General features: G+C 36.8%; 1 protein-coding gene across 20 annotated transcripts in view; it reads right to left on the bottom strand.

Annotated features, from left to right (window-relative positions):
- Positions 1-556: 556 nt before the first annotated feature.
- tacc2 (transforming, acidic coiled-coil containing protein 2) overlaps positions 557-19,090 on the bottom strand; it is a 65,774-nt gene continuing 47,240 nt past the window's right edge. For 6 of the 20 annotated variants that reach the window (XM_084092450.1, XM_084092455.1, XM_084092454.1 and 3 more), the window contains 16 exons: positions 17,407-17,467; positions 17,046-17,301; positions 16,013-16,062; positions 15,783-15,892; positions 15,097-15,247; positions 14,372-14,506; positions 11,616-11,675; positions 10,562-10,627; positions 8,758-8,889; positions 7,953-8,029; positions 5,980-6,023; positions 5,745-5,777; positions 3,779-3,939; positions 3,387-3,493; positions 2,273-2,393; positions 557-1,525 (listed from right to left, as the gene is read on the bottom strand). In XM_084092450.1, coding sequence (XP_083948576.1) covers positions 1,460-1,525; positions 2,273-2,393; positions 3,387-3,493; positions 3,779-3,939; positions 5,745-5,777; positions 5,980-6,023; positions 7,953-8,029; positions 8,758-8,889; positions 10,562-10,627; positions 11,616-11,675; positions 14,372-14,506; positions 15,097-15,247; positions 15,783-15,892; positions 16,013-16,062; positions 17,046-17,301; positions 17,407-17,467 — 1,630 coding nt within the window. In that variant the 3' untranslated portion in view covers positions 557-1,459. Of the gene's footprint in view, positions 1,526-2,272; positions 2,394-3,386; positions 3,494-3,778; positions 3,940-5,744; positions 5,778-5,979; positions 6,024-7,952; positions 8,030-8,757; positions 8,890-10,561; positions 10,628-11,615; positions 11,676-12,436; positions 12,530-14,371; positions 14,507-15,096; positions 15,248-15,782; positions 15,893-16,012; positions 16,063-17,045; positions 17,302-17,406; positions 17,468-17,943; positions 18,994-19,090 lie in introns of those variants that run through there. The other 14 variants (XM_084092456.1, XM_084092453.1, XM_084092452.1 and 11 more) reach the window with 14 other exon arrangements.

Genomic DNA, 19,090 nt, shown 5'->3' with positions numbered 1-19,090 from the left:
TATTTTGTATTACTTATTTTATTACTACACTGTAAAAAAATATTGTTGGCATAACTTAAAAAAGTAAGTTGCCTTAAAATTTTGAGTTCACTGAAATTATAATGGCCTATATAGAGGCTATATATGTTTACGACATCACCTATACCATTAAGCATCGGTATCTTTCCATGTTCCAAAATGATTTATTGTTTATTCTTTCTTCTTCCTTGATTTTTCATAAATTCTACTTCTACTTTTTTTTCCCTCACTCACAGACAGTCTGGTTCTGTGCCAGCATGTAATTGCCACTAATATAGCCTGTCTGGTGTGATTTTAAGACCCATCTGCCAGCTAACTAATGCATCTTTTTATGCACATACGTAGGTTCATGTCAGCAAGATTCATTGTTTGTTAATTAACAACATTATTGCTTTCTTAAAATGCCCCAGTGGGAGGCTAAAAACGTCTGCTGAATGAATAAATGTAAATGTAATTATTATTGCATCAAACATCATGCCTTTACATTTTGTATAATTACTTTATGTCTATGCAATTTGGGTCAGATAAACAGAAGAGCTGTATTGCCATCTTTTATTGCACTTTGTAAGCATGTCCTGTATAAATGACAGAGCTTCTGCTTTGTGAAACATCAGCTATAACAGGACTGAGACAAAACCATTCAGATTAAATTAGCTCAGAACCACTGACAGTAACAAGTGGGTTCATTTATATATCAAAATAAAATCCAAAAATAAAATCAAACATCAGTGTTGCTAGAAGACAACAAAACAAATGAACAACAAGTATCTACAAAGATACACAAGGAAGCTGATCAAGCTAACAGTATCAAAATCTGCAGTTGTTTTCCTTTACTCTATTCAAGTCATTTCATATTTACAAAAACGTCAAGGCCTACAACATGCATTTTATAATCATGATCATGAATACCACTTTGTGACAACTGAATGATTAATTCATCTGTTTTATATTATATATATTCTCTCGTCATTCTGTTTTCAAGTTAAGAAGAGGGTACAACAGGAATCAGTTTAACAGTCGACTCCATCAGCGGTTGTCATGGCATCGACACTCATAACTTCAGACTCACTATAAACACATACTCTCTGTGTGTTTGTTTGTGTGTGTGAGCTATACAGACTCTCAAAAAAGTCTCTACTAATAGGGAGTACTTTCACAAGACCCTCAACACAGGTAAGTTGGTGTACATTAATACATCAAAATAAAGAGAAAATAATTACAGCCAGAATCTAGTGTGTCCTCCCAGTCGTTGGGACTCCAGTTTATGTGAAGACGTCAGTAGTGTGAGATCCTTTTGTTTAATTGGTTCATTGTTCTGTCCGTTAAAAAGAGGAAAAACAATAACGAACCCTTTAGTCTTGCTCCTCTGTCTTTACACTGTTGTCCAGTCATTGTTCTTGTGTCTCTTTGTGGTTTGGACAGAACTCTGTCGAACGGACGGCTAGCTCTTCCCCATCTTGGCAATCAATTCATCACAAATTTTGGTCAGTTCCTCGATCTCTTTGTTCTGTAAAAAGATAAAACATCACGTCAACATCTGAATGTTGGTAAAAAAATAAGTCTCTTATTTCCCCACGGCTTCATTTATTTTTCGAAAGAAAATACAGAAAATGCAATGATATTGTGAAATATTATTACAATTTAAAACAACTGATTTCTATTTTAATATATTTTAATATGTAATTTATTCCTGTGATGGCAAAGCTGAATTTCCAGAATCATTACTCCAGTCTTCAGTCACATGATCCTTCAGAAATCATTCTAATATGCTGATTTTGCTGCTCAAGAAACATTTCAACATTGATAATAATAATGAATGTTTTTTGAGCATCAAATCAGCATATTATAATGATTTCTGAAGGATCATGTGACACTGAAGACTGGAGTTATAATGCTGAAAATGCAGATATGCATAACAAGAATAAATTACATTTTAAAATATATTACCATAGAAAACTTAAATTATTTTAAATTGTCACAATATTTAACAATATTACAGTTTTTTTGTATCAAGTAAATTGGCCAACAGCCTTGGTGAGCATAATAGACTTATTTTAAAAACTTTTGACTTTTTTTAAAAACCCAAACTTTTGAATGGCAGTATATATATATACTGTATAAAATTAAATAAATAACATTATTTTAATTAAAAAATCAACAATGTTTTAACAAAAAAAAAAATGTAAGGTCATTTTTAGGCTTGCAAGGTATGACTTCAGCAGATGAGCATGTGGATTTGCGAGTGTGAGCAAACCTTTTGTTCCAGTGTGCGCTCCAGTGAGTCCACCTTCATCTGTTCTTTCCTCAGACTAGCCTGATACGCTGCCTGCTCCTGCTTGGCTTTGGCTCTCACCTGAGAGATGTCAGAGTTCGCCCTGCACACGGTCAAATACATGCCGTCATTTCATATTTCTGAGTGCACAGTTTAAGTCTAACCCATAATTAGCCTAACAGTTGTTGTTCCAGGCAACAGAATTCCTGAACAAAGCAACGCATGTTAAAGGGATACTCCACTTTTTTTGGAAATAGGCTCATTTTACAACTCCCCCAGAGTTAAACAGTTGAGTTTTACCGTTTTCGAAATCATTCAGCCGAACTCCGGGTCTAGCGGTACCACTTTTAGCATAGCTTAGCATAGATCATTGAATCGGACAAGACCATTAGCATCTCTCTCAAAAAAATTACCAAAGAGTTTAGATATTTTTCCTATTTAAAACTTGACTCTTCTGTAGTTACATCATGTACTAAGACCGATGGAAAATGTAAAGGTGCGATTTTCTAGGCTGATATGGCTAGGAACTATACTCTCATTCCTGCGTAATAATCAAGAAACTTTGCTGCCGTACCATGGGTCCAGCAGGCTTAATGATATGACGCAGCGCCTGAAAATAGTCCCCAGCTCAGTAACTTCCAACGTGACCGGGACTAAGCCTATTCAGGCGCTGCGTCATATCATTACGCCTGCTGCACCCATGGTACGGCAGCAAAGTTTCTTGATTATTACGCAGGAATGAAAGTATAGTTCCTAGCCATATCAGCCTAGAAAATCGCACCTTTACATTTTCCGTCGGTCTTAGTACACGATGTAACTACAGAAGAGTCAAGTTTTAAATAGGAAAAATATTGAAACTCTTTGGTCATTTTTTTGAGAGAGATGCTAATGGTCCTGTCCGATTCAATGATCTATGCTAAGCTATGCTAAAAGTGGTACCGCCAGACCCGGAGTTCGGCTGAATGGATTCGAAAACGGTAAAACTCAACTGTTTAACTCTGGGGGAGTTGTAAAATGAGCCTATTTCCAAAAAAAGTGGAGTATCCCTTCAAACACATATGCATGGATGAACTACCTGTGAACGATCTCTACTTACTTATCCAGTTTCTCCTCAGCGTGGATCTTCAAGGCCTGGTAGCGCTGCTCCTCCTTACGGACACGAGACAGGTACTCCTGCGCACATTTCTTCAGCACATCCTCATTCTGATGGAAAAACAAAGAATTGTAGTGTGTAAATGACTTATAATAATGATTAATAATGTTAACCAACAACCATAGTAACTTAGGCATTGTTTTAGATAGCTTGCATTCAGTTTGGCTCCATTTTTGGTAATGTAATGACCACAATCTATTATAAAATCAAGTCCCGACCTACATTTTTCTCATTGAATATTCTGTTTTTCTCAGAAATACATCACAATACAGAATTGCAAATAGAAATGCACAATGTCTTTAACCTTTAACAATTCTCAGTGCAAAATGACTTACTTTGCGGAAGCCTTCCAAAACATCTTTCATCTTCTCGTAGCGCCGGAACAAGTCAGCAAGAGATTTCTCCACAGAGTTGAGATCAGCTAAAGCCTGGTCTTTCTCCAGGATCAACTGTTGGATAGTGTGATGAGACAAAGTCTTCTCCCTTTGTTCACCCTCTGAGACATACACACAAACACAAAAAAATCAATTTTAGGTTTATATTATACGATACTAAAGCACACAATACACTCAAACAGATGTGCAAATCTGCTTTTGGATGAGGCAGAGGTTAGTTTTACGGTCCTCTGAGTATTTCAGATGTGATGTTATACTCTACACCACTATGTCTACATCTTTGATAATGACAAATGAAAATGCAGATTTCGACCCTGCATCTTTGTGATGCATGCAGACAACACACGCACACACACACGCACACACGCACACACACACACACACACACACACTCAATGATGGGCAAACCACTGAAACACGGTGAGAGATGAGAAGACCTTTCAAAGTCTTACTTAGCACAGGACTACTGAATGGTTCATTTTAATGAACTGTTTGATTCACTGTTTAAAGGGATAGTTCACCCAAAAATGAACATTTTGGCATCAGTTACTCACAAGTTGTTCCAAACCTGTATGAGTTTCTTTATTCTGTTGAACACAAAATATACTATATTTTAAAGAATGTTTGTAATCTATACAGGTTTGGAACAACATGAGGGTAAGTAAATGATGACACAATTTTCATTTTTGGGTGAACTATCCCTTTAAACTAATTCATCGTTCAGTTGTGTGTCTGGAACTAAATTCCCAAACTTTTATTGGAGTTAAATATATATTGGTCTATCAAATGTTTCTAATCAATTATATAAATGTTTTCTATTTTTATTTGTTTAGTTTGAATGTACGCTACCATTTAAAAGTATTGTTTTTTTTATAAAATAAATTAATACTGTTTAATTTCAGCAAGGAAAAATAAATTGATCAAATACAATAGATTCAAAAGATTTCTATTTCAAATAAATGCTTTTCTTTTGAACTTTCTACAAAAAAAAAAAAAATTGTTTTCAATTGTGATAATAATAAGACATGTTACTGTTGTAACTACTTTTTTTTCCTAAATGGTAGCTTGATTGTACTTAGCCTACTTTAAATGTAGTTTATGTAAAAGTATATGTACTTTAGAAAAGTACAGTATCAAAGTAGCTTCCCCAACACTGATGAGCTGGCGATGGAAGATGTTTGAGAATAGGCCTACAAAAAGACCTGAAGAGCAAAAACAGATGATGCTAAAAGGAGAGACACAATATCAGGCTATAGAAAGAGAAAACTCTCCTTGTCCGTCACTATCAGATGTGGTGGATTCAACACAAACAAAGAAAATAAAGAGCTGCTGTTACTTACCAGGCATGCCTGAGTGATTTATCAAATATTTATGGGGGACAGAGGGAGCAAAACAGAAAGAAGGGAAGGCATTAAGTCAAGCCAGCAGGGTGGGACACGTGAGAGAGAGAAAAGTGCGTCTCAAACATGGGAGGATTTAGAAATTAATGAAAGTGTCATGGAAGAAAGGTGATGAAAGCCAGAAAAGTGGCCAAGAAAACTGAACCAAGGAAAAAATTAAAAAAAAAATTATGCAGAAGGTACATAAAGGAAAATAGTGAAAATAAAATCAAGTGGAATATTAAGGATGGTATTTTATCACGAAGAATGAAAAAAAGGCAATGAAAATATTTTTTTCTTTGTGCAAAGAAAGAAAAGCATGTCAAGGTTAAACCAAGATCACAATCTGAATGTGTAAGAATGCACATGGCCTGCAGTATTTACATGGACGTAAATACCGAAGAGGCAAAGAAATTGGATTAATTTGTCAGTGAGTGGGTGAGGCCTGTTTAAGCAGAAGCATGTTTAAGTTTTCTAAGTCAAGTGGAATATACAAGGAGACATGAAGGTTTGTGCTTATAACTGACCAGTGTTTGGGTCCGTAGGCACGAAAGATTTGTCTGCAAATTAAATGAGAAATTAACAAAAATGTGTTGGATATGTGTGTTGGATATGTGTGTTGGTGTGGCATGAGTGGAAAAGGGCTGTGCCTGTTCATTTGTAGCATTGTAGCACAAGTAAAGCACAGATAAATAGACCCGAAAAGGATAAATTAGAAATTCCCAGAAGAAGATGAAATCATATTTAGCAATCAAGACTCACCGATCATCTCTGCAATGGTCTTTTCATACTCCATAACTATTCTCCTGTGAAGAATAAGCAAAAATCTAGTTAATATTCAAATAAGATGCATTTATACTGCAATATCTGATCAGATCAGATCCTTTTAAGAATATTGTTTCCCATAAAAAGCTCTAAATAAATCAAATAATCTGTGTGACTTTTCACAAATAAATATATATATGTGTGTGTGTATATATATATATATATATCTGTAGTGTAAAAATCATTTTAAAAATCCTGTATTCAGAGGAATAAAATAGGACTGATGTACTCCACTGTTCAAAAGTTTGGGGTCAGTAAGATTAAGACAAAAATGTCTCATGGTTTGCATAAAAATATTAAGCAGCAACTGTTTTCAACATTGATAATAAGAAGAAACGTATCTTAATGCACCAAATCAGCATATTAGAATGATTTCAGAGGGATCATGTGACACTGAAGACTGGAGTAATGATGCTGAAAATTCAGCTTTGCCATCATAGGAATACATTACATTTTAGAATATAATAAAATAGAAAACAGTTATTTTAAATTGTAATAATGGTACACAATATTACTGTGTATTGTTTTTTTTATCAAATAAATGCAACTTGTTAGCATAAGAGACTTCTTTTAAATTAATGTAAAAAAAAAATCGACCCCAGACTTTTGAACTGTATAGTGTAGTCCAGAAACCATATGTCCTCGACTCCAATTAAACCAGGATCTGTTTCAGATGATCCAATCACAAGTGGATAGCGTTAAATACAAGTGTAAGCAGGATCCCAAATGTTTTGTGATCTGATAACTGAAACTACAGTACATATAGAGATAGAAAATGGGGTTGGGCTTCATGCAGGTATTTTCGCTAGGGGGAAATGTGTGCCATTTTTTGCACTTTCTTTCTGTTTCTTTCTGTTCTCTTAGTGATTTACCAACATGCAGTAACACACTGACGTAGTGAGTGACACATGTATTCTAAAAAGTCAGAGACCCTCCCCTCAAAATCCGATCACAAGTGCTCACAGTTTGAGACACATTACAACCAGATCTATCTTGGCTGACCACTTGTGATCGGATCACCCCAGACGGATGTTAATACCAGATGTAAACAGGATTTAGAAGTGCATTTGAAAGTGTCCCAAATTGGATGTCAAACAATCCTAGTTAGTGTTTTTTCTGTTTGCACGCATGCAGAAAGATCCACTCTTTCCCAGATGTGAGTAAAAAACGTACGTAAATCTAAATGCAACTTAACAGCACTGACAACAATACATGCTGAGGTGACAATGACTTTAAATAATTCTAAACAAAGTTGATTACATGAAAGGTCAGGAAATTGGCCTTTGCTATATCATGTGTTTGACTACTAGAGTTCGGCTGGCAGAAAGACTTGCTTGGAGAAAAGCAGGTTGCCGGCACAGTAAGCAGATGGATTAGCTACGTCTTTCCTTAGCCTCTTAGGCCTTCCTTATCCAGCCCAATCAGGCTAATGCACTAAGCTCCATTCTTATCCACACTAACAAGGCCCAGTCCAGCTGGCTGGAATCCTCAACCCTCCCCGATTACCTTGTTCACTTTACCCCTTGAAAACAAAAGGACAGCTTTAAAACATGTCCTGTTCTTTCAGCTGTCTTGTGAATTAGACAACAATGCATTTTCTTTAATAGTGCAGTGAGGTGATAAAAAGCTGTGTAATATGACTGTCAACTGATTTAACCACTCATTTAAAAGCTTCTAAAGCAAAAACTAATATAAACCACCTTAAAATGGCGGTTAATTGAGTGACAAGGCAGTTACATGTGTTTTCCAAAACAAAACTACATTATCTTTCATCTGTTCCCCCTCTTCTCCTGTCCCCACATCTGACGCAGGAGAAGAGGGGGAATGATGTCGGCGTCGGGAAATGACGCAAGCTTCACTCGTCACAGCTCACAAGGGCACAGGAATCTTTGTTCTGTGAGAACACCCACCTCATCTCCTCCACCTCCCGTCTACTCTCCTCATATTTTCTCTTCCATTCCATGGCTTCTTTCTCTTTCAAAACAACCTGAAATAAGAATAGCATCACTTCACACAAATGAGCCTTTCACAATTGAAATGGTTAAACCAGTGTCATTCTGATGTTTCAAACTAAAAATCTTCTTATATTAAATAATAATATTCTTATTTGCATATTTATCAGGTTAATAAACACTGATTGGTGAAGTTCGGCAAGTAATGAGAATGAAACCGGTTTGAAAAAAGAAATGGAAGTGTAACCACATAAATCATCTGAATGCTCTTAAAGGTAGAGATAAAAAAGGAGTAGTGACAGATCTTTTCGTCCTTGTTGTGAAGTACAGCCGAGTGTAATGGTTTAGCAGGGACTTGGTTCTATCCATCGTTTGTGATTTCAGATTTCAGATTAGGTGTTCAAAAATGAACGCGAGATTTCAGTCGACTAAGAAACACAGTTGTTTCACCAGAAAATCGAGTTATGAGAAATCAAGTAATTTTCATTTAATGCTGCCTTTAAATCTTCTGAAATACAGAAAAAATAATACTCTCTCATCACTCCAGTTAATATACATGAACTTCCCTCAGGCTCATGAATATTCAATAACATGAGGTGTGCATTCAAACAGTTTATGATTTGTTGTCATCTTAGCACAATTTCACACTTTTTAACTTTAACAATTCAGATTTTTATACAATTTGAAATGAAAACACTAAGATTTTCCTCCCACAATAGTCTATTTATTGTGGTGTGGCGTCATGCAATGGGTGAGCATATACCTCTTCTCGGGCGATGCCCAGAGAGTGGTCCAAGTCACGTGGCAGATGAGGGCTTTCCCCTTCAATGTATGATGCTCGGGAATAGAGGGAGCTCTTCGAAACGCCACTGTCCCCCGGTGAGGCCATTTCTCTCTGATGCCAAGGAGAAAGTTGTGAAGAAACCGTTAAAAACCTGTGAGTCTATTTCTGTACAAGAATGTTAATTTCACACATCCTGGAGGGAAGCAGCGCATCAGCTACAGGTTCTACTCAGCAAAGCCATAATGCCATGGAGAGCAGGCTCTTTGTTTGGGTTTCAAAAGCCTCCAGCAGTTTGCGAAAGGCCTGCTGCATTCAGCTTGGATGTTATGATTGACAATCCCCAATGTGAGATGGGTGTGAAAAGCTGTTTGTCATGAAAAGTTTGCGGCTTTGACCGAATCTGGGTCAGGAAGTGAATGCTGTCAGATGAGGACTGCAGGAGTACAGGTTGTTTGGTAATTGGAGATAAAAGTTGATGATCCATTTTGAATCAAAGACAAATAAATATCCTTAAAAAAAAAATTTAAAAAAGCATGTATCTGGGTAGTTCATGCAACCAGCCACAACAAGCACAAGTCTGTATTGGACAATTTAAAAAAAAAACACGTTTTTTATTTATTATTATGTCCTACAGGAAAAGACAGACATGTTATATCAATTTCCACTTTCAAATATAAATATACTGTAATTAAATTTTAATATTACAATAAAATGTTTATAAATGTACCATTTTTAGATGGTAATTGTATCTCTTTATAGCCAGTGATGGGGTGTTGTTCCTGAATAATTATCATGTTTAGCCCTTAAACCCACTTGCTGATTAAAGCTGATTAATTCTTCCTAGCAGAGCTGGATTAGGAGATTAATTGAGTTTGACTCTTATACGAGGTAGGGGGCCGTGTGTTAGGGTACAAATACAGAATGCCAATCACATAATGTTTGGTCTGAAAGAAGCATTTATGTCTAATACCATTTATTGGGCTGCACTCAGATCATGTAGGGGGGGGCACATAGTACGGTACATGCGGTACAACACACAAATTGAGATTACAAACCTGAAACGAAATTTTGAAATGATACTCTATCAAAATCAAAGTTGGATGGTCTTGTGGTCTTGGATGTCTTATGACTACATGAATTAAACATGGTCTGGAGGGGCCTAGTTTTGGTATTGACTCCAACTCATCGATTTTCCCAACAATCAAATTCTGCACTGCATAATCTTATCTCAACTCCTTAAATGTGTGATCCAGCCCAAGAGAAAAGCATGTTGGTCATAACCAATCATAAACACAGTCAGCAGAGGATGAGAAATGTAAATGAGAAACAAAATCGTTCTAATTGAATATTGACAAAATAGAGTTCAGTAGAGCAGTGAGGTTGTGATGTAATCCTGTCATCTTCAGAGCAGCTGTACATGTATTTGCATGAATGATAAATTATCACTAACGACAAGAAAAGGTATTAAAAAAAGAACATTATGGAGAATGTGCTGAGGCAGCATGTGAAATGTGTCTGTGGGACTATTTCAGGAAGAGCGTTATCTAAAAATGTATGTTAAAATACTGAATATTTAAAGAATATCATCAATTCAGGCTAGCCATCACTAAACCTCATTACTCCATAATTCAGCTATATAATACAGTGTCACTCTTTTTATATATGAAAGTACTCCATAATCCTCAAATGTATCGGTACTACGCCAAAAATACTTTTGATGCATTAAAGCTCAATTCTATTTTGGAAATGAAGTCCAGAGGTTATTCGGGGGCAGAAACTATACCTGTGGAATGCGGGACGTCCTGTGACAGAGTTTGCTATCTGTCTGTGTGGATTTTCCTGCAGCTTTCTACAAAAATAACCACACTAGGTTTGACAGAGTGAGACAAAACCAACTATTATTTAGAAAAAAGCTATGAGGTCTATACAATGTTATGTGGATACTGTGAAATGTGTCTGGAAAATGAGTTAGAGTTGATGTGTTTTTAATATGTGGGTGACTGACTTTTTTAGATTCTAATTTGAGGTTAGATTTTGCTGTTCCTTGTTTTGAAAAAATGAACTCTGAATGGGCAAGAGCAGCACACTCATGATATCTTGGTTTGTACACTACCGTTTGGTCAAAGTTAAAATGAAGTCTTATGCTCAACAAGGCTGCATTCATTTGATTAAAATACAGTAAAACAGTAATATTATGAAATGTGATTACAATTTAAAATAACTGGTGTCTATTTTAATATATTAAAAAAAAAAATTTATTCATTTGATGGCAAGGCTGAATTTTCAGCAGCCATTCCTTGTCTCACACGATCCTTCAGAAATCATTTCAAAAATGCAGATTTGCTGCTCACATTTCTTATTATTTTCAGTGTTGAAAATATTAAGTGTTGCTTAATATATTTGTGGAAAACTATTTTTTCAGGATTCTGTGATGAACAAATTTCAAAAGCACCAAATTTATTTTACAAATATAAATCATTTGTAACAATGTAAAAGTTTTACTGTCACATTTAATCAATTCAATGCATAGTTGCTGAATAAAAGTAGTGTATATACAAAAATTCTTAATCAGTTTTTGCAGGAAAAAAAATCTAAACACACTTAAAACAGGGTATTTAGTTTTAAGAATGTTTAGATAAAACAACAAAAATACTGACCAAGAAAATGATTTTTGTAGTGAACAGAGGACAGGAGAAGGATGAGATGCTTTTTGTCCATAGACCTATTTTTCTGACTAATGGTGGTTTAGTCTAATGGTGGTACAGGGACAATGGGATTAGAATATACGGACTAGACCTAGTTAGACTTTTAGAGGGATTGTTTTCTGTCCTTCTTACTTTAGCCATGTGGGAACCGTTGAGATTCCAGCGGCGTGAGCTGGGCTTCTTGAGGTGAGACTGTGAAGCGTGCAAGACAACATCATGAGAATGGAGCGGGAAGAATATAAGGCGTCGTGTTAGGGGTTGTAGTGTGTATGTTTGCATGTTTGTGTATACCAGATTAGTCTGTTCATTCCATTTCCTGCACAAATGCTGAGACTGTGGTGACAGTCGCTCATCCAACATGACTGAAAGCAGATCTGAGCTAAGCTTTATGTGAAGCCACGCCAGCGGCCTCAGACCAGGCATACAGGTGATCCGTATGCCCATTGTATTCCAATGAGTTAGTGTAAATTAGTAACAATCGAAACCAGGAACCAGCATGAATGTGACAAGGAATTCAGCTTACAATGTTTCGCTTAGGAAAAGCATAAAAATGATGAAATCTACAAATCATTAATATTTGAAGTAATAATACATAGTTTAAATACAGCATTAATTTCCAAGTCACATTGACCTTTGTTTCTATGGATCTCCTGTCCAGGCGAACATGCAGGATTGTCACAAAGCCCTGGGAGAAACACACCTCTTTTTGTGCAAAAGGGTGCTGGATTGGGAAAAAGGAGCACCAATCGAGGGACAGGAGCTGGGTTAGAGAACCGGGGGGGTGAGATGTCACGTCCACAGTATGGTGAGGTAGTTTATGGGTAGGTACTCACACTCATACCCAAGGGTGCAGTCAGGGGGCTCAGTTCAGGGAGTATATTGCATACACACACACGTGCTTGCACACACACACGCGCTCACACACACAGGTGCGGGCTGGTTCAGCGCAGTACCTGAGGGGACACAGTGGACAAAGTAGGGCTCTGAGAGATGCTTTTGGCTACCTGTAGAGCCTCTATCCTCAGGGCTGCGAGCACCAGCTCCTCCTGGGCCACAAGGGAGGGTGAGGGGAGGAAAGGGGGAGTGACCCATGGAGTGGGGGCAGGGGTAAGGAGGAGAAGAGGGGTTAGAGTTGTACTAGCCTCACTCAAATACTAAACCTGAAGGGGGAAAACATACATATACTGTACGTACACACAGACACTCATACACATTTTACTGTGAATGTGGTGAGATCCATTCATCCTTTCCAAGTTTATTTCAAGTGTGTATTTTTAAAGGGATAGTTCACCCAAAATAAACACAAAAGCTAGTCACTTCCATATAATAATAGTGAATGGGGACCAGAGGCTTCAACCGGCATAAACAAAAAACATAACAGCAAAAAAAGGGTAGTCTATACTTTAGAAGACTTGTAGCTACCATTAAAATATTTGGTCAGTAAGTTTTTTTGAAAGTCTGTTATGCTCACCAAAGCGTTTATTTGACCAAAAAATACAGTAAAAACAGTAATATTGTGAAATATTAATACAATTTAAAATAAATATTTTCTATATTTATATATTTAAAATTTAATTTGTTCCTGTGATGGAAAAACTGAATAGTCAGCAGTCATTCAGTGTCACATAATCCTTCAGAAATCATTCTAAATCAGAATCTGATTTGGTGTTCTACAAACATTTTTTCTTATTATATTATTATTCTTATATAGTATTTTTGTTGAAACCATGATACTTTTTTTGATGAATGGCAAGTTTAAATAAAGCAATTATAGAATAGAATATTTTTTGTAATGATGTAAAAGTCTTTACTGTCACTTTTATAAATTGAAAGCATCTTCGCTGAATAAATGTAATTTAAAATAAAATTAAAATAAAAATCATACTGACCCAAAGTTTTGAACAGTAGTGTACTTTATGGTCCATTTTTATCATTTTGGAGCTTAACAGCCCCAGTTCCCATTTACATAAGAAAGTAAGGCCCTGTTTACACCTGTTATTAAGATGCGTTTTGGTCGATCGGATTACAAGTAGACGAGGGAGATGCATACCCGTTTACACCAGGTGTTTCGTCTCTTTTGTCCACTTTCAACCACTTCTGTCCTGATTTCTTTGAGGGGAGGGTCTATGGGCGGGTAAATGTATGGCCTTATTTAGATCTTTTAATCTAATGGAAAAAATAAGCTCACACAATTTACATATGAACACGCCCGGAGATGACAGAAAAACACACTGAGAGCTGCAGCTTTCGTTTCTGCGCTGACAGCCGCAAGACCACACCGAACGCCATGAGTAAGTGTTAGAAATCAGGAATGGTGAGAGAATATTTTGTGCTTGGTACGTTTTTCATCTTCAAACCAAACTTGGGTCTCCAGCCAACAAATTGTAAATCCGCCTGGCTAGCGCGCTTCCCGTAATATTTACGCATTAGGTCAGTAGGTGGAGTAGCTTTTGTGGCTATTCGAACACATTCGACCACATGAGCGTTTACACTATGAAAGCAATCCGGTCAAATGCGACCTACCTCTGGAAGTGGTCGAAAGTGGACAAGCTAAAAAAGTTTTAGACCCCGTTTACACCTGTATTTAGCGTCGTCCAGTTGTGATCCGATCGCCCAAAACGCATCTTAATACCAGGTGTAAACAGGGCCTAAGTAAAACAGGTTTGGAACAACATGAGGATGAATAAACATGAATTTTTGGTTGAACTATTCCTTTAACAACTCCTGACCCCAGCACTAGGGGCAGACAAGGTACATGAAAAACTGGAGGGACAAACAAACACAGTGAAACAAAGCTGAGTGAAGACACACACACTCACACACACACACATAGAAGCAAAGGTCCGGGGAAGAAGAGGTAGTGGGCAGGTAGGCTTCTCTCTACACACCTGCAGTTTTTGAGCGAAGGCAGTGGGGTTGGTCTCTGCCAGATCAGGCTCCAGGTAGCTGAGAGGGGTGGGTGAATCAGACAGCCTGTCTAAGAGGGGCAGATCTGAGGGGTCCATGGGGCCCTGGATGGGGGACTGCATTGGGAGTGAGAGCAGAAGAGGGACAAGAGGAGCAGGAGGTGCCTGGGTGTCAGTGAGGCAGTGCAAGCTTGTAGTTAGCCTAGTGCATCATAACACATCTATGATGGGTTTTTGAAGCCTATGAATAAACAATTTGCAGTACTGATTCCGGTGGGGAGATCCTGAATAAAATAAGCTACATGCTTAGCAAAATAATGTTATCTTAAAGGGATAGTTCACACAAAAATTTCTGCCATTATTTACTATTGTTCTAAATGAAAAACAAATGATTATATAGAAAAGAGGACAGTGTACATTCTTCACATCGTCTCCTTTTGTGTTCTACTGAAAAAATAACAGCATCCGAGTTTAGAAACGAGGTTGAGTAAATAATGTAAGAATCGGTTTATTTCTTTATATAGGATGCACTGTCCCTTTAAGACTGAAAAGTAACAAAAAAAATAAAAAAATAAACCCATCTTCACACATCTGTGGTGTAATTCATGCATTTTGATTGTAAGAAAACACATTATCTGAACTAATAAATAAACACACTCTTGAAGGTGCTGATTCTATCTTTCAGTGCTTGGTTGGTTTACACTTACCACTCCATCTCTCTCGTTGCTCTGCGTTCGACTCTGAGACTGACTGTCCCTCTTTCTGCTTTTCTCTGAGGCCATGGGGTCACGAGCACCACGAGGTGGAAGCACAGGTGATTTCCCCTGCGAGATCTGAGCCTCCATCTCCTCAAAGCTCCTGTAAAGTGTCAGACCAATACAATTAAACACATGAAATACAGTCAAAGAGGATACATTGTTCTCACCCCATGAGAATTGAGTTTTGTGGCCCTTAGTTTATGGATGATGGCTCTGAGGCCATCTATATGCAAGTGCAAAGGTCCTGGTTATGGCAATGTCCGAATTCCTTTTCTTTGTGGGGACATTTTTTGGTCCCAGTGAGGAAAACAGCTTATAAATCAGCTTATATATTAAGTGTTGTTTTCTGAAAATGCAGAAAATTTTCTGTGATTGGTAGGTTTATGGTAGGTAGAAATGTTAAGGGATAGAATATACACTTTGTATTGTATAAAAATAATTATGTCAATAGAATGTCCCCATAAAACATGAAAACCCAAAGTGTGTGTGTGTGTGTGTGTGTGTTTGTGTTTGTGTGTGTGTGTGTGTGTGTGTGTGTGTGTGTGTGTGTGTGTGTGTGTGTGTGTGTGTGTGTGTGTGTGTGTGTGTGTGTGTGTGTGTGTGTGTGTGTGTGCGCGTGCGTGCGTTTAGTTTACCCGGTGCAGGGGGAGTTGGGCTCTGAATCGTGCATGTTGGGGGTCTTCTTTGGACTGTCTGTCACGGAGTCCAGTTTCAGATAAAGTGATGGTTTCTTCACTGAGAGAGGCTGTAAATAAATACATATATGCACTCACATAAATACAAAGGTCTGTAATCTAACATTAGTTTGGTGTTTTTTGGCAACTGCCTTAAGTTTAGTACATCTATAGGTCAGGTAGATACTCACAGGTGCAGAGGAGCCAATCTTTTCCATGTATTCAATCTCATAGTCTGTAACTGCAGAGAAGACACCGAAAAATGAGTGATATATAACAGGTTAAATGTTTTATAAAGGTTATATTAGGAATTGAAAATAATATAAGGCTTCCAAAGAATATTCTTTCTATGTTGATCATCAGTTAACAGACTGACAGAACCAACATGAGAGTGGCACTATAATTAATCTGCTACTGTACCAATGACCCAGTTATATTCAGGCAGAGTGCCTCAGGGCCCAAATGGTTCCCTGTAGGTCAAAGGCTAATAAAACGGGTCAGTGTGTGGTCATTTGGGGTTCCAGCCAAACTTGGATCACGTGGAAAATAATCTGATGGGTGAATATCACAAAAACATTTTACCCCAAAATCAAAAGAAAATAAATACTTTTGAAATTTTAATACAAATTTTAATTTTTATAATTTTGCATTTTGACATTATTTTTGAAAATTTTGAAACATTTTCCCACCAAATTCTCATTAGTACAATGCATCCAGACATTTTCAATGTTAATTCTTATTAAATTGTAATTACTGCAATATTACTGTAATAAAAGTATTTAAAATTATTATATTATAAAACGCTTTGTGTCATGGCCACATTACCACCTCGGCTGTGCATTATTTTTCTAATAATTCACATTATAAATATACTGTGTGTGTGTGTGTGTGTGTGTGTGTGTGTGTGTGTGTGGAATTGGGATGTCTCTACGCCAAAAAAACTTTGAGCATAATATAATTGATAATAATAAACTTAATATAATTGAACAATAAAATATAATAACAATAATATAATAATAACATAATATAATTGATAAAATCTTTTTAAAAATAACAAACTTGACTGGTTTTGTGAGATTTACTCAGATATTGTTTTGAAATCAGTACTGTACTGACAGTCTCATTATTACTCTTCAAAAATATCTATGTAAAGTAATGTAGGACCATGGACACAATCCTTGACTCATGATTAGAAATAAAGTAGTGACTCTTCCCCTCTCTCACCGTCACTCGGTGCAGGCAAACTGTTCTCGTTGACAAAAGCTGTGAAGTCTGTTGGCTGTGGGAAGTCTTGGAGGTCAGAGGTCAGCTCCACCTCTACATCATGTCTAGTCCATTTCTGATTGGTGGAGGAAGCCAGTTTCTCCTCATCTGTGGCGTGATCTTGTGAAGGGTCAGGATTGGCATCGGGCGAGTGCTCCTGCAGGTGATGATGTGTGTGTGAAGTGGAGGGCGAGAGTGGAGAACACACAGGACAACACTGTTATGATATGAGGTGACAGCAAAAAAAAGAAACAGATAATCTTCAGACTGTATGACTGTGTGAGTGTCCTGTAGGTGAATGTGCGCTCATGTCTTAACTTACTTGTGCAGATGGCTCGGTAATCTGAGTCCTCTTTGGAGACTTCTTCACTCTGAAAGTACTACTGTTTAAGAAAACAAGACAGAAGTTATGTTGTTAGTTATTAAAATATCAATTTGGAATAAAAGACATCATTTTTCATGTGTACATTTACTGTGTGCTGTCCAAACAATCAGAATATAAATCTTTTAAAAACCAAACTGTGTGCACACCAACCACCCTATTTATTATACACAGCAGGTTTTTTTGACAGATACTGTACAGATAACGTTCTATTGAGTAAAAGTTTTAGTTAAATAATACATACCTGTTGTGTTGTTCTGATAAATGTTTTAGAAAACCATTTGACAATGCAAGTGTGCTGTAATTCAACCAGTAAATGATAGTGCTTATTATTAAGGATTAAATCTCATCAGTTAAGATCTTACCAGTGCACAATGAAATGGATTATTCAGGGCTTACATTATGATTTACTCTTCTATTAGTGTTGTATATGAATGTTATATTGTGCAGTTATTTTATTTTTTTTAAATTGTGAATTGTGTTTTTAACAGTAAATGTTCTCTTTTGCTATAATGCAATTTTTATGCCATATTTTTTTCTACTCACAAATTGAACCATGGCAGGAAATTAGCTGAAGACATACAGCTATTAGTGATGAATTGGAAATATGTCTTGCAGAAGCGTGATGATTATGCAGTAAAAATGTGTGCTTTTGAATTAGGAAATATATACAAAAATAGATACTCTGCCTTAACACATTCACAGATAATATTAATCCCTGTTGCCCCTGATAAATTGCTCAATGGCCTAAGAAAATGACTCATATCGGATCCTATTATGTTGCTGTTTGTTGACCTTGTTCACATTTCATAGTGTAAGTGTGATGTAAATATTTAATTTCAGCAGTATTGTTGAAACTCCTCCTGTAAAATCTGAAAAGACATCTGTGTTGAAAAACAAAGTTGAAAACAACCTTGATTTGTGTAAGAACTACGGAGGGAAAGTCTGCAGCTGAGCAATATATATTAGATGAATTAATCTGAAACTTCAAACTGCTCCCAAATAGCAGCATTAATGAATCAGGGTGTGCAAAAAAGATTCACTTTTCAGGTCACAGTTTCTACTTACACGTAATAAAACCTGCAATGTTTATTATCCACCAGTGTGTTAACCACTACTAAGGACCTTCACATCTAATTCATTGGAAGAAGTGTAGTCAACAAAGCTCAAATCAGATCATGTGTACATTGTAAGCAAAATCAGACAATGTTTTCTAGATTAAGTGCACATCAGAACTTGTCCTCTGCCCATGTTCCTGGAATCGACTGCACTTATTGGGGGGTTCCACTAGATGGCAACGTTCTCATTGGATAATATCAGGCATGGAGCAGAGGAAGGACTGACTAAGAATGATGTGAAATCAGTCATATGTATCGAAATGAATGATTAAAACAATTGATGGTGAGCTCATGAGTTAAAACATGTTAAAATGACATTTTATGTTAATCTATATTATTACTGATGTTGATTTTCCTACATCTCTCTACTTACACGAAACAACACAGAGAAGAGACATTGCTGGACTTCCTGTGATGATACATCAACAGACAGACATGTGACAGAGGCTGACAAACAACAAGTACTAACACCCACTCCACTCACATAAAACGTTCAGAAATATACA

The sequence above is a fragment of the Abramis brama genome, assembly GCF_963993115.1.
Source record: "Abramis brama genome assembly, chromosome: 19".
Lineage (NCBI taxonomy): Eukaryota > Metazoa > Chordata > Actinopteri > Cypriniformes > Leuciscidae > Abramis > Abramis brama.
This window is presented reverse-complemented; position numbering and strand designations above follow the sequence as displayed.